Below are 11933 nucleotides of genomic sequence, written 5' to 3' on the forward strand. Positions count from 1 at the left end.
ACAGAAACACAAATGAATTTTATAATTTATTCATATTTTTCTTTCCGCGATCGGCTCTTTTTGTGCGCGAATAATCCACTAATTTTTCCCGCAAGACGCACTTAGCACCAAAGACGCTCAGCTACAACGGTACAACAAATGAAACGAGAAGGCAGCAATTTTTGGTCGAATAACAACAACAGATCACCAAAAAAAAACGGGACACGACATATATATGTAAATATATGTAATTCTTTCCGGCCATTGATTGTATTTATAATCCTATTAAATTAGTGGTTTAAGTTAGTGGAAGGCGCGGCTAAGAGGCAACGGTACAGCAACTGGAATTTCCAAGCAACTTCACTCAACGAAAAGAAGGCAAGCGAAAGAGAATTAGAAGATCACGCGATGCGTCGCTCCCAATGCGAAAACCGAACGCATCGCAGTATGCGTGTGCATGTGTGTGCAGTTGCGGTTTTTGACTGTTCATGTGAGAGCTCTATGTAAAGCCTCTGTAAGCAATAGCAACGCAATAATGAGCATAAGAATAGATTCTTGAGCGGGGTACTTCAATTAACTACAAATTTGGAACGCGGAACATTAACAAAGGAATTGTGTAACGAACATAATCAGATTACTTGCCGTCGGGGCAAGCCATCTGAAACAGATTCTGAACGATGGTGCGAGTGGGACGGCCAGTCATGCGGTCCTTCAGCAAATATGGGAACGGATTGTAGCGCGTCAGCATGCCCACGTTGCGGATGTCCAGGTGGGCCCAGTCGACGCACGGCACCAGCTCGTGCAGAACGGCGGCAGCGATGCAGCTGGAGGCGGGGCCACGTCCGCGGTTGCTGATGTCAAAGGTCTCGTTCGGCATGATCAGCTCCTTGAAGTAGCGCCACAGGGGCAGACTCCAAACGCGATCCCCCGTAAGGGCACCGGCATTCTCGAACTGCTTGTAGACGAAGTTCGAATTGCTGAAAATCCCGGCTGCTGCTCCGCCCAGCGCTGGGCAGACGGCGTAACCCACTGTAGCAATGTCCACGACCATGCGCGGCTTGTAGATCGTCTGGGCGTAGAGCAAGGGATCGGCCATGGCCATCACACCAGCCTTGCTGACGTCCACGAAGCCGAGAGTTTTGCCATTGAGGAGGGACACCACGTCGCCAGGCTTGGCCGCCATTCCGAAAGGCATGTTCTCGTACAGCGGCAGCAGTGCCGTTATGTTTAGGGGCAGCGATAGGGCGGCGGCGGCTCGGATGACGCCCACGCAGGCGGCTGCACCGGACATGCAGCCGCGGTACATGGACAAGCAGTCCTTGGGACGGAGGCAGAGGCCCCCGCTGTTGAATGTGATGCCCTTGCTCAGCAGGAGGATGGGCTTGTCCTCGGGTGCGGTGCCGCAGTAGGCGATTTCCAAGATGATCGGCGGCTCGCAGCTGCCCTTGGCCACCATCAAGAAGCTGTTCAAGCTCTTGGACTCGATCCATGCTGCGTACCTCCACGGATACCCCGCAGGGGCACAGGGCATCCACCGTTGACTGGGCGAAGATTGTGGGCGTCATCTGATTGGCCGGCGTATCGGCCAGGCGACGGGCCAGGTTCTGCGATTCGGCCTTGAACAGGCCCCGCATCCAGGCATCCGAGTCGGGAGAGTCGTACAGCTCCAGTTTGGGAATGAGTGTGCGGTCCCGACGGCGCTTGTTGGTGTTGTAGCGCCAGACGGCCAAGGCGCTCCCCTCGGCCGCCTGCTCCGCATACTCCATCGACTCCACGAAGACATCTGTGCAGCCATGAAGTTGAAGGGCACGAGCCCCCACGCCGGCAGCGACGCGAGCGTTCTCCATTCTCTCGTCGATAATCTCCAGGTCGTTGAAGCCGGCCCCCTCCTGTCCCACGCCGACCACGGCCACCGCACGGAACTCCGCATCCACGTTCATGAAGACAAGTCCTTTTCCCAGCTGGCCACTCAGGCCCGTCTCGCGTATGAGATCAGTGATCTTACCCTGGACGCGATCGTCAAACTTCTCGCCGGATGGTGTCATCTTGGGCTGGCGGTCGCCCTCCTTGGCGTACACCCCCACCACAACGCCTTTGATCACCGAGTCACATTTCTCGGCGTAGTGCCGTCGCTGTTCCACATCTCGGCGTCTGGCCAGGAATGTGTGCTGGACACGCCTGCACAGGGCGTGCATCAAGCGTACAGACTTACGCGACAGGTTACGAAAGTACTCTTATTTTTCAGACAGTCCAGACAAATTTTGCTTTTTTTCCGAATAAAAAAAATGTAGATCTAAACGAGGGGGAACGTTGTGAGTTGCTGCGGACACCGCAACTCTACAGTTATACCCGATACTAAGTCAGTATGGCTTTCCTCCGGCAGACGCTGCTAATATTAAACGACACGACAAAGAGTGCGTGCGAGAGAGACAGAAAATCAGTCTGAGCGTGACGTAGCCAGTGCAAATTGATTTGTTCCTTTTGGCTATAAAAATTATCTGATCTGGTCCAGATTCAGCAATCTGATAGATATGGTCGTTATCTATGATTCTGCGTTTTTAGTTTTCTCGAATGTGCAATATTGTGGATGCAACAGATTTTCGCCTTTGTGGGGGCGGAAGGGGGTGGGGCGAAATTCTGAGATATACGTTTTATAGTGAGTGTTTGAGATGCCAAGCTTTTTTGGCACCTATGTGTTTCAAAAATGAAAAGAGATTTCGGGTTAAACTTTATAATTCGTATTTAATCTTGGTGGCTTAGCGGAAGCCGATTGCTTGCTATTGCCAGATAAACCTTATGCGAGATCGATATGCAACCAATGCGCAGAGGGGTTAGCATAGAACTAAACTATAGACGACGGCGTTAGATCAAAGTGATTGCCGAAGTGGCGGCAGCAGATCAAAGTAGTTGCCGAAGTGGCGGCGGCAGAGAGCCCCTTTAGCGGGAGAGCGCAGCAGCTCTGCAGAACGTCAACGTTTTACAACATAGGCGGCTCTCTCTGCTCATACAATAATAATGTTAAAGATACGGTTATTCTTCAGCGGCTGGCCCGAACATACTCCCCCCGTTGGGAGCTAGTCTCTCAACAGATTCCTTAAGGGGCAGCAAACATAGCCGAGTGACGGCCCTCCTGATGTTTCCTGAGGATGTCTTCAGGTCAGCGACGCGACACACTCCGTCCTTGCCCAAAACGACATCGACCACTCTAGCCAGTGGCCAACGCATTGGAGGAAGATTTTCGTCCTTCACCAGAACGAGGTCGTTCTTGCAGATGTTTTGCGCGGGGGTACGCCACTTCGCGCGCTCTTGCAAAAGAGTGAGATACTCTTCGCGCCAACGGCTCCAAAATATTTGCTGTAGTTGGGTGACCCGCTGCCAGCCATCCAGACGATTGTAGTTCAGCTTCGTTAGGTCAGGCTCGAGGATTTGCTCATGGGGGCCGCCTAAAAGCAGATGAGCAGGAGTCAAAACGTCTAAATCATCAGGATTTTCTGAAAGCGAGAGCAAAGGGCGAGAGTTAACAATTGCAGTGATCTGACAGATCAGAGTGCGCAGCTCGTCGAAGCTAAGCACAGATGGTCCAACTGAGCGGTACAGGTGATATTTTGCGGTCTTTACGGCCGCTTCCCACAACCCGCCAAAATGCGGAGAGCGAGGTGGGATGAAACGCCAGTCGATCGAGTCAGCCAAGCAGGATTCGTGGACCTCCTTCATATGCGGTTCGCTCAGACAAAGCTTCTTTAGCTCCAGAAGCTCGTTCTTGGCCCCAACGAAGTTTGTCGCATTGTCCGACCAAATTTGACTTGGCCTTCCTCGAGTGGAAGTAAAACGCTTTAGTGCGCCTAGAAACGATGCGGTGGTCAAATCCTTTACGAGCTCCATGTGTATAGCCTTAGAAGTGAAACAGATGAATACGCTTATGTAGCACTTGATCGGAGGCCTCGTGCGGATTTCTGATCGGTAGAAAAAAGGTCCACAGTAATCTACTCCAGTGACTTCAAAAGCTCGAGATCCTTCCAAACGTTCCTTAGGTAGGTCTCCCATGATGTGTTCGACCATGCGCGGCCTAGTCCTGAAGCATCTCACACATCTGCTGACGATCCTTGACACTGCCTTAACACCTCCAATGGGCCAATATTCCAGCCGAATTTTGGATAGCAAGGCGCGAGGTCCGGCATGGAGGTTTCTTTCATGATAATATCTTATCAGCGCAAAGGTAATGGAATGTCCCTTTGGCAGAATGAGCCGGGTGCTGAGCGTCAAATCCTAGCGATGAGTTGCCAAGACGACCTCCAGCTCTAAGTAGTCCAGAATGATCGATGAACGGGTTGAGCGAACTAATAGAACTGGATTTCATGACTTGACCATTGCGCCGAATCTCCTTTATGTCCATCCACAAATTTGCCAGCTGAATGTGTCGAATTAAAAGATGCGTTCCTTGCCGAATATCAGAAACGGTGAGTCCTGCATGCCTAAGACGATGTATAAATTTATGCATGTAGGCGAATGTGCGCTGCATGCGAAAGAATGAATTCGCAAATTTGCATCCGGACGTGAGATCGGCATGTGGAGACGTGATTAGCAATCCTCTCTTGCGAAGCTCCAAAGTTGCTATGTTGTTAGATGGAGATACAGGCCACTTATCCTTGGAGCCTAGCAAAAAGGATGGGCCGTGAAACCATAGCTCTGACTGGATAAGATGGTTGGGAAGTGAGCCTCTCGAGAGAATATCAGCAGGATTTAAAGATGTGGGAACATAGCGCCATTCCATGGCTGCCGTCAACTCCTGAATTGATGCCACTCGATTTGCCACGAAAACTTGAAATTTAGCTGGCTCGTCCCTAATCCAAGATAATGCTGTTGACGAATCCGACCAGCAATAGAACCGACCTGTAAAGATTCCCATGTCCTTTACATTCTGCATGATTTTCGCAAGCAAATGGGCTCCACTTAATTCCAGCTAAGGAATCGATATAGTCTTTAGCGGCGCCACTCGCGACTTTGAGCACAAAACGTGGCTCAAAGACTGGGCTTCCCTGGACACGACATACACGCAAGCGCCATATGCTTCTTAGCTGGCATCACAGAATCCGTGAACTTCTGAAGCCACACTAGAACGAAGAACCAAGCGAGGAAATGAGATCCGAGAAATGCTTGCCAAACTATTTCTCAAGTCCATTCAAGTTGAATGCAACGCTGAGGGGAGGCTTTCATCCCAATCCAAATTTTCTCTCCAAAGCTGCTGAAGGAAGATTTTGCACCTGACAATGACTGGATTTATCAATCCAAGAGGGTCGTAGAACCGCGCAATCGTAGATAAAACCGACCGCTTTGATGGCTTTGAGTTTGTGTCCAGTGCGGACAAGGCAAAAAGCAGCTGATCCGAAGCAGGGTCCCACGCTAACCCGAGAGTTTTGGCAATGTCGCTTCCATCATTAAACTTTAGGAACTTCTCTATGTCATCTTCAGGGGTTCCCTCAAGTACTTCCTGGTGACTGGAGCACCATTTCCTAAGTCTAAAATTACCACGGGACAGTAAAGCTGATGTTTGGTGCATCTTGTCCATGACCTGTGCGAACGAATTACCGCCCGAAATAAGGTCATCCACGTAAAAATCCTGCCGCAGAGCAGCTGAGCCAAGAGGGTAGGACTCACCCTCGTCGATGGCCAGCTGGTGCATTGCGCGGACCGCTAAAAATGATGCAGCCCTCGTCCCGTATGTGACGGTGTCTAATGTGTAGACTTGAAGACTCTGCAGAAGAGGCAGTCCATCGGTGAGTTTGATTTGCCCTACGCAGAGGAGATCATAAAAAACGCTCGCACCAATGAGAAGATCAACCCGTTGAGGATTGAAAAATGCAGGATCAGCGAGCTGAATGTTAGATGGAATACGCCAATCGGATACATTTACTGTCATACTTGGTTGAGAATCGGTAATCGTGGGGGCGATGAGAGCAGTAAGTGTAGTTGTGTAAGCAGAGGTGCGAGAATGCATACAAATGCTTATGGTGGATCCCTCAGTAGAAACGCTGGTATCGCCCAGCCCAGACACAAGTGCAGACGATTGAGTTCTCCTAAGCTGAAGCTGCTGGGCGATCCTGGATGTGACGAGATGCAGCTGCGATCCTGAATCTAAGATGGCACGATAAGGAACTAAAACGCCAGACCGATTCTTTACGAGAACCACGGCTGTAGCCAGAAACACGACATCAGAGTGAAGACCTTGGGCAGCAAGAGAGGTAGACGAAGGTAGAGACGAGCTGCTAGCAGAATTTTGAGCAACGGAAAGAGTGTCCGGTTGAACGGCCAGATCGGGAGGAGTAATACCTGGGCAGCCTTGTGTTGTGGGCTGTATACTATCGAAGTGCAACAAACTATGATGCCTACCGCCGCATACTCGACATTTTCCACTATTGCATGCGCGGGTCCGGTGCCCCGGCTTTAGGCAATTGAAGCATAGGGAAAGCTTCTTCACTTCTTTGTGGCGCAGCAACGGTGAGAGATTTCCGAATATCTTTCACGAGTATATTCCATGGCCCGCTGAGTGGCAAAAGACGCATACAGACGGGTCGGCGGAAGAGTTGGAGGCTACAAACGTTTTCTTAACCTGCGTATAGGAATGGTTTTTTCCCACCTGATCGCTACTAGCGTGTTTCGCTGTAGCATATTCCAACCGCTCCATTTTCTGGCAGCGTTGCTGCAAGAATTCGAAGAATTCCTCTGCGGTAGGTATAGCATCCGACGATGTGTGCTCCTCCCATTTGGGTTGCGTCTTCGAATCCAACTTCTGCAGCAGCATGTTGATGACCATGAATCCTGTCTGAATCCAATGTCTGCAACGCTCGCATGTGTAAATTGACTGCATCCGAAAACTCCCGAAGCCTTTTAGCAGAAGGCGAGTCTACCCTCTTTAGCCCAAGAATCTTCTTGATGTGTGCCTGGAAAACAAGTCTTTTGTTATTAAAGCGTTTATTAAGTATATCCAGAGCCGCACGATAATTGGCACTGGAGAGCTCTAACGATCGAACCGAATCCAAAGCCGCATCAGCGAGGCAAGAGCGAAGGTGCTGGAATTTCTCGATGTCACTGAGATCCGTATCCGCTTCAATCACCGATTTGAACATTGCCATAAAATCCGAGAACTCGACGTATCCACCAGAAAATTTAGGAACCTTCAGCTCAGGAAGTCGCTGCTTGTGAGCCATGATGATGGTACTATGTCCGGAATGGCTTGGCAGAGTCGTAGAATGGGCAGCGGCGTGTGACTGGCTTACTTCAACAGCAGCCAGCAACTCAGCTTTCAACGATATGAAAAGAGTATCGAAGATTTCGCGCAGCTCACTCCCAATCTCGTTTTGATCGAGAGCCTCCAACTCATTATGGGCCTTATTAAATTCCTCTCGAATTTCTGCCAACATATCAAGGCGCACCTCGACTTCCGCGGCGGTCAGCTTATCGATTTTATTCCCCGCGAAGGATTCGCCAAGCCTGTGCAATCGATCATATAATGACTGACTTTTACGCTTATACAGATTCAGTCTGGAATCAGCCACCACAATATTTCCTCCCGCGCCTGTATTCGGATCGTTGTCCATGTTAACCGTTGTGCAATTCGACACAACAACGGAAAATGAAATACCGCTTAAGCGACGATGTATAGACGCGAGAGCGAGAATGCAAGACACGAAAAGTCAAGAACCGCGGCTGCAGCTGCGCAGAGAATGAGAGATTCGACGCGTAAAGTACCGGAATTTGTCTATAAACATTCCAGCCGCACTCTCACTGAATTTGCACTTTAAACTGTTTTTTAACGTGCACCCAAATGTATTTGTTGGTAGTTAAACTACCCAACAACAAAATATTGTATAAATAATAAGTGTTTTAACGGAACGCGATTAAGCAATGGTTTTATATCACGTCGGGGGGTCACCAATGTTTGAGATGCCAAGCTTTTTTGGCACCTATGTGTTTCAAAAATGAAAAGAGATTTCGGGTTAAACTTTATAATTCGTATTTAATCTTGGTGGCTTAGCGGAAGCCGATTGCTTGCTATTGCCAGATAAACCTTATGCGAGATCGATATGCAACCAATGCGCAGAGGGGTTAGCATAGAACTAAACTATAGACGACAGCGTTAGATCAAAGTGATTGCCGAAGTGGCGGCAGCAGACAAAAGTAGTTGCCGAAGTGGCGGCGGCAGAGAGCCCCTTTAGCGGGAGAGCGCAGCAGCTCTGCAGAACGTCAACGTTTTACAACATAGGCGGCTCTCTCTGCTCATACAATAATAATGTTCAAGTTACGGTTATTCTTCAGCGGCTGGCCCGAACATACTCCCCCGTTGGGAGCTAGTCTCTCAACAGATTCCTTAAGGGGCAGCAAACATAGCCGAGTGACGGCCCTCCTGATGTTTCCTGAGGATGTCTTCAGGTCAGCGACGCGACACACTCCGTCCTTGCCCAAAACGACATCGACCACTCTAGCCAGTGGCCAACGCATTGGAGGAAGATTTTCGTCCTTCACCAGAACGAGGTCGTTCTTGCAGATGTTTTGCGCGGGGGTACGCCACTTCGCGCGCTCTTGCAAAAGAGTGAGATACTCTTCGCGCCAACGGCTCCAAAATATTTTCTGTAGTTGGGTGACCCGCTGCCAGCCATCCAGACGATTGTAGTTCAGCTTCGTTAGGTCAGGCTCGAGGATTTGCTCATGGGGGCCGCCTAAAAGCAGATGAGCAGGAGTCAAAACGTCTAAATCATCAGGATTTTCTGAAAGCGAGAGCAAAGGGCGAGAGTTAACAATTGCAGTGATCTGCCAGATCAGAGTGCGCAGCTCGTCGAAGCTAAGCACAGATGGTCCAACTGAGCGGTACAGGTGATATTTTGCGGTCTTCACGGCCGCTTCCCACAACCCGCCAAAATGCGGAGAGCGAGGTGGGATGAAACGCCAGTCGATCGAGTCAGCCAAGCAGGATTCCTGGACCTCCTTCATATGCGGTTCGCTCAGACAAAGCTTCTTTAGCTCCAGAAGCTCGTTCTTGGCCCCAACGAAGTTTGTCGCATTGTCCGACCAAATTTGACTTGGCCTTCCTCGAGTGGAAGTAAAACGCTTTAGTGCGCCTAGAAACGATGCGGTGGTCAAATCCTTTACGAGCTCCATGTGTATAGCCTTAGAAGTGAAACAGATGAATACGCTAATGTAGCACTTGACCGGAGGCCTCGTGCGGATTTCTGATCGGTAGAAAAAAGGTCCACAGTAATCTACTCCAGTGACTTCAAAAGCTCGAGATCCTTCCAAACGTTCCTTAGGTAGGTCTCCCATGATTTGTTCGACCATGCGCGGCCTAGTCCTGAAGCATCTCACACATCTGCTGACGACCCTTGACACTGCCATAACACCTCCAATGGGCCAAGGCGCGAGGTCCGGCATGGAGGTTTCTTTCATGATAATATCTTATCAGCGCAAAGGTAATGGAATGTCCCTTTGGCAGAATGAGCGGGTGCTGAGCGTCAAATCCTAGCGATGAGTTGCCAAGACGACCTCCAACTCTAAGTAGTCCAGAATGATCGATGAACGGGTTGAGCGAACTAATAGAACTGGATTTCATGACTTGACCATTGCGCCGAATCTCCTTTATGTCCATCCACAAATTTGCCAGCTGAATGTGTTTTAGAATGTGAATTAGAAGATGCGTTCCTTGCCGAATATCAGAAACGGTGAGTCCTGGATGCCTAAGACGATGTATAAATTTATGCATGTAGGCGAATGTGCGCTGCATGCGAAAGAATGAATTCGCAAATTTGCATCCGGACGTGAGATCGGCATGTGGAGACGTGATTAGCAATCCTCTCTTGCGAAGCTCCAAAGTTGCTATGTTGTTAGATGGAGATACAGGCCACTTATCCTTGGAGCCTAGCAAAAAGGATGGGCCGTGAAACCATAGCTCTGACTGGATAAGATGGTTGGGAAGCGAGCCTCTCGAGAGAATATCAGCAGGATTTAAAGATGTGGGAACATAGCGCCATTCCATGGCTGCCGTCAACTCCTGAATTGATGCCACTCGATTTGCCACGAAAACTTGAAATTTAGCTGGCTCGTCCCTAATCCAAGATAATGCTGTTGACGAATCCGACCAGCAATAGAACCGACCTGTAAAGATTCCCATGTCCTTTACATTCTGCATGATTTTCGCAAGCAAATGGGCTCCACTTAATTCCAGCTTAGGAATCGATATAGTCTTTAGCGGCGCCACTCGCGACTTTGAGCACAAAACGGTGCTCAAAGACTGGGCTTCCCTGGACACGACATACACGCAAGCGCCATATGCTTCTAAGCTGGCATCTCAGAATCCGTGAACTTCTGTAGCCACACTAGAACGAAGAACCAAGCGAGGAAATGAGATCCGAGAAATGCTTGCCAAACTATTTCTCAAGTCCATCCAAGTTGAATGCAACGCTGAGGGTAGGCTTTCATCCCAATCCAAATTTTCTCTCCAAAGCTGCTGAAGGAAGATTTTGCACCTGACAATGACTGGATTTATCAATCCAAGAGGGTCGTAGAACCGCGCAATCTTAGATAAAACCGACCGCTTTGATGGCTTTGAGTTTGTGTCCAGTGCGGACAAGGCAAAAAGCAGCTGATCCGAAGCAGGGTCCCACGCTAAGCCGAGAGTTTTGGCAATGTCGCTTCCATCATTAAACTTTAGGAACTTCTCTATGTCATCTTCAGGGGTTCCCTCAAGTACTTCCTGGTGACTGGAGCACCATTTCCTAAGTCTAAAACTACCACGGGACAGTAAAGCTGATGTTTGGTGCATCTTGTCCATGACCTGTGCGACCGAATTACCGCCCGAATTAAGGTCATCCACGTAAAACTCCTGCCGCAGAGCAGCTGAGCCAAGAGGGTAGGACTCACCCTCGTCGATGGCCAGCTGGTGCATTGCGCGGACCGCTAAAAATGATGCAGCCCTCGTCCCGTATGTGACGGTGTCTAATGTGTAGACTTGAACCTCGGACTCGATGGAATCTCGCCATAGGATGCACTGATACAAAATGTCGGGTGGAGACACTCGTACGCAGCGGTACATTTTACAAATGTCCCCAGTGAGAGCGACTGGATATGTTCGAAAGCGAATCAATATGTTAAACAATGCAGGCTGAATAACAGGGCCTGTCATCATCACATCATTTAGAGAATATCCAGTTGATGTAGCTGCGGATCCGTCGAAAACGACACGGAGTTTTGTCGTCGTACTGTCCTCCTTTAGGACACAGTGATGAGGCAAGAAATATTTGCAGAGACTACGGGAATCAGGGTTGACTTGGTGCATATGATGCAAATCAATGTACTCCCTCATAAAGGCGGAGTACCGCTCCTTGAGTGTAGGATTACGCTCCAGTTTTCGCTCCAGACTGATGAACCGTCGATAAGCCTGAGCATAAGATTCTCCTAAACGATCAGTATTGTTATTTAGCGGCAGACGAACTGCATACTCCCCGGATGGCAACCGTGAAAGGTGGCTTACGAAATGTGCTTCACAATCGTCTTCTTCTTTGGTATTCAACCCAGCCTCCACACAATTCTCGACTTCCCAAAACATACGAAGAGTTTTATCCAATCTTGCTTCCATCTCAGCTATCGAATCTGGACAATTGTGCGTAGCCAAAAGCGCCGAGCTTGATACCTTCTGTCCACCGCCAGATACGATCCACCCAAGCCGGGTCTTCTGCAGAAGAGGCAGTCCATCGGTGAGTTTGATTTGCCCTACGCAGAGGAGATCATAAAAAACGCTCGCACAAATGAGAAGATCAACCCGTTGAGGATAGAAAAATGCAGGATCAGCGAGCTGAATGTTAGATGGAATACGCCAATCGGATACATTTACTGTCATACTTGGTTGAGAATCGGTAATCGTGGGGGCGATGAGAGCAGTAAGTGTAGTTGTGTAAGCAGAGGTGCGA

General features: G+C 49.4%; 1 protein-coding gene across 1 annotated transcript; it reads right to left on the minus strand.

Annotated features, from left to right (window-relative positions):
- Nucleotides 1-613: 613 nt before the first annotated feature.
- Nucleotides 614-2174, minus strand: LOC117193980 (cytosol aminopeptidase-like). The gene is made up of 2 exons (XM_033398627.1): nucleotides 1479-2174; nucleotides 614-1423 (listed from the first exon to the last, which is right to left on the minus strand). Exons 1-2 carry the CDS (start codon nucleotides 2172-2174, stop codon nucleotides 614-616), a joined length of 1506 nt encoding a protein of 501 aa, XP_033254518.1.
- Nucleotides 2175-11933: the final 9759 nt, after the last annotated feature.

Source organism: Drosophila miranda (assembly GCF_003369915.1).
Source record: "Drosophila miranda strain MSH22 chromosome Y unlocalized genomic scaffold, D.miranda_PacBio2.1 Contig_Y2_pilon, whole genome shotgun sequence".
NCBI classification, from domain to species: Eukaryota; Metazoa; Arthropoda; class Insecta; order Diptera; family Drosophilidae; genus Drosophila; species Drosophila miranda.

Excerpts from the sequence above, each read along its gene's own strand:
- LOC117193980 (XM_033398627.1), bottom strand. The coding sequence starts at position 2,174 with ATGCACGCCCTGTGCAGGCGTGTCCAGCACACATTCCTGGCCAGACGC. Across the intron at positions 1,424-1,478 it reads CCTGCGGGGTATCCGTGGAG|GGCAGCTGCGAGCCGCCGAT; the intron begins GTACGCAGCATG and ends ATGGTGGCCAAG.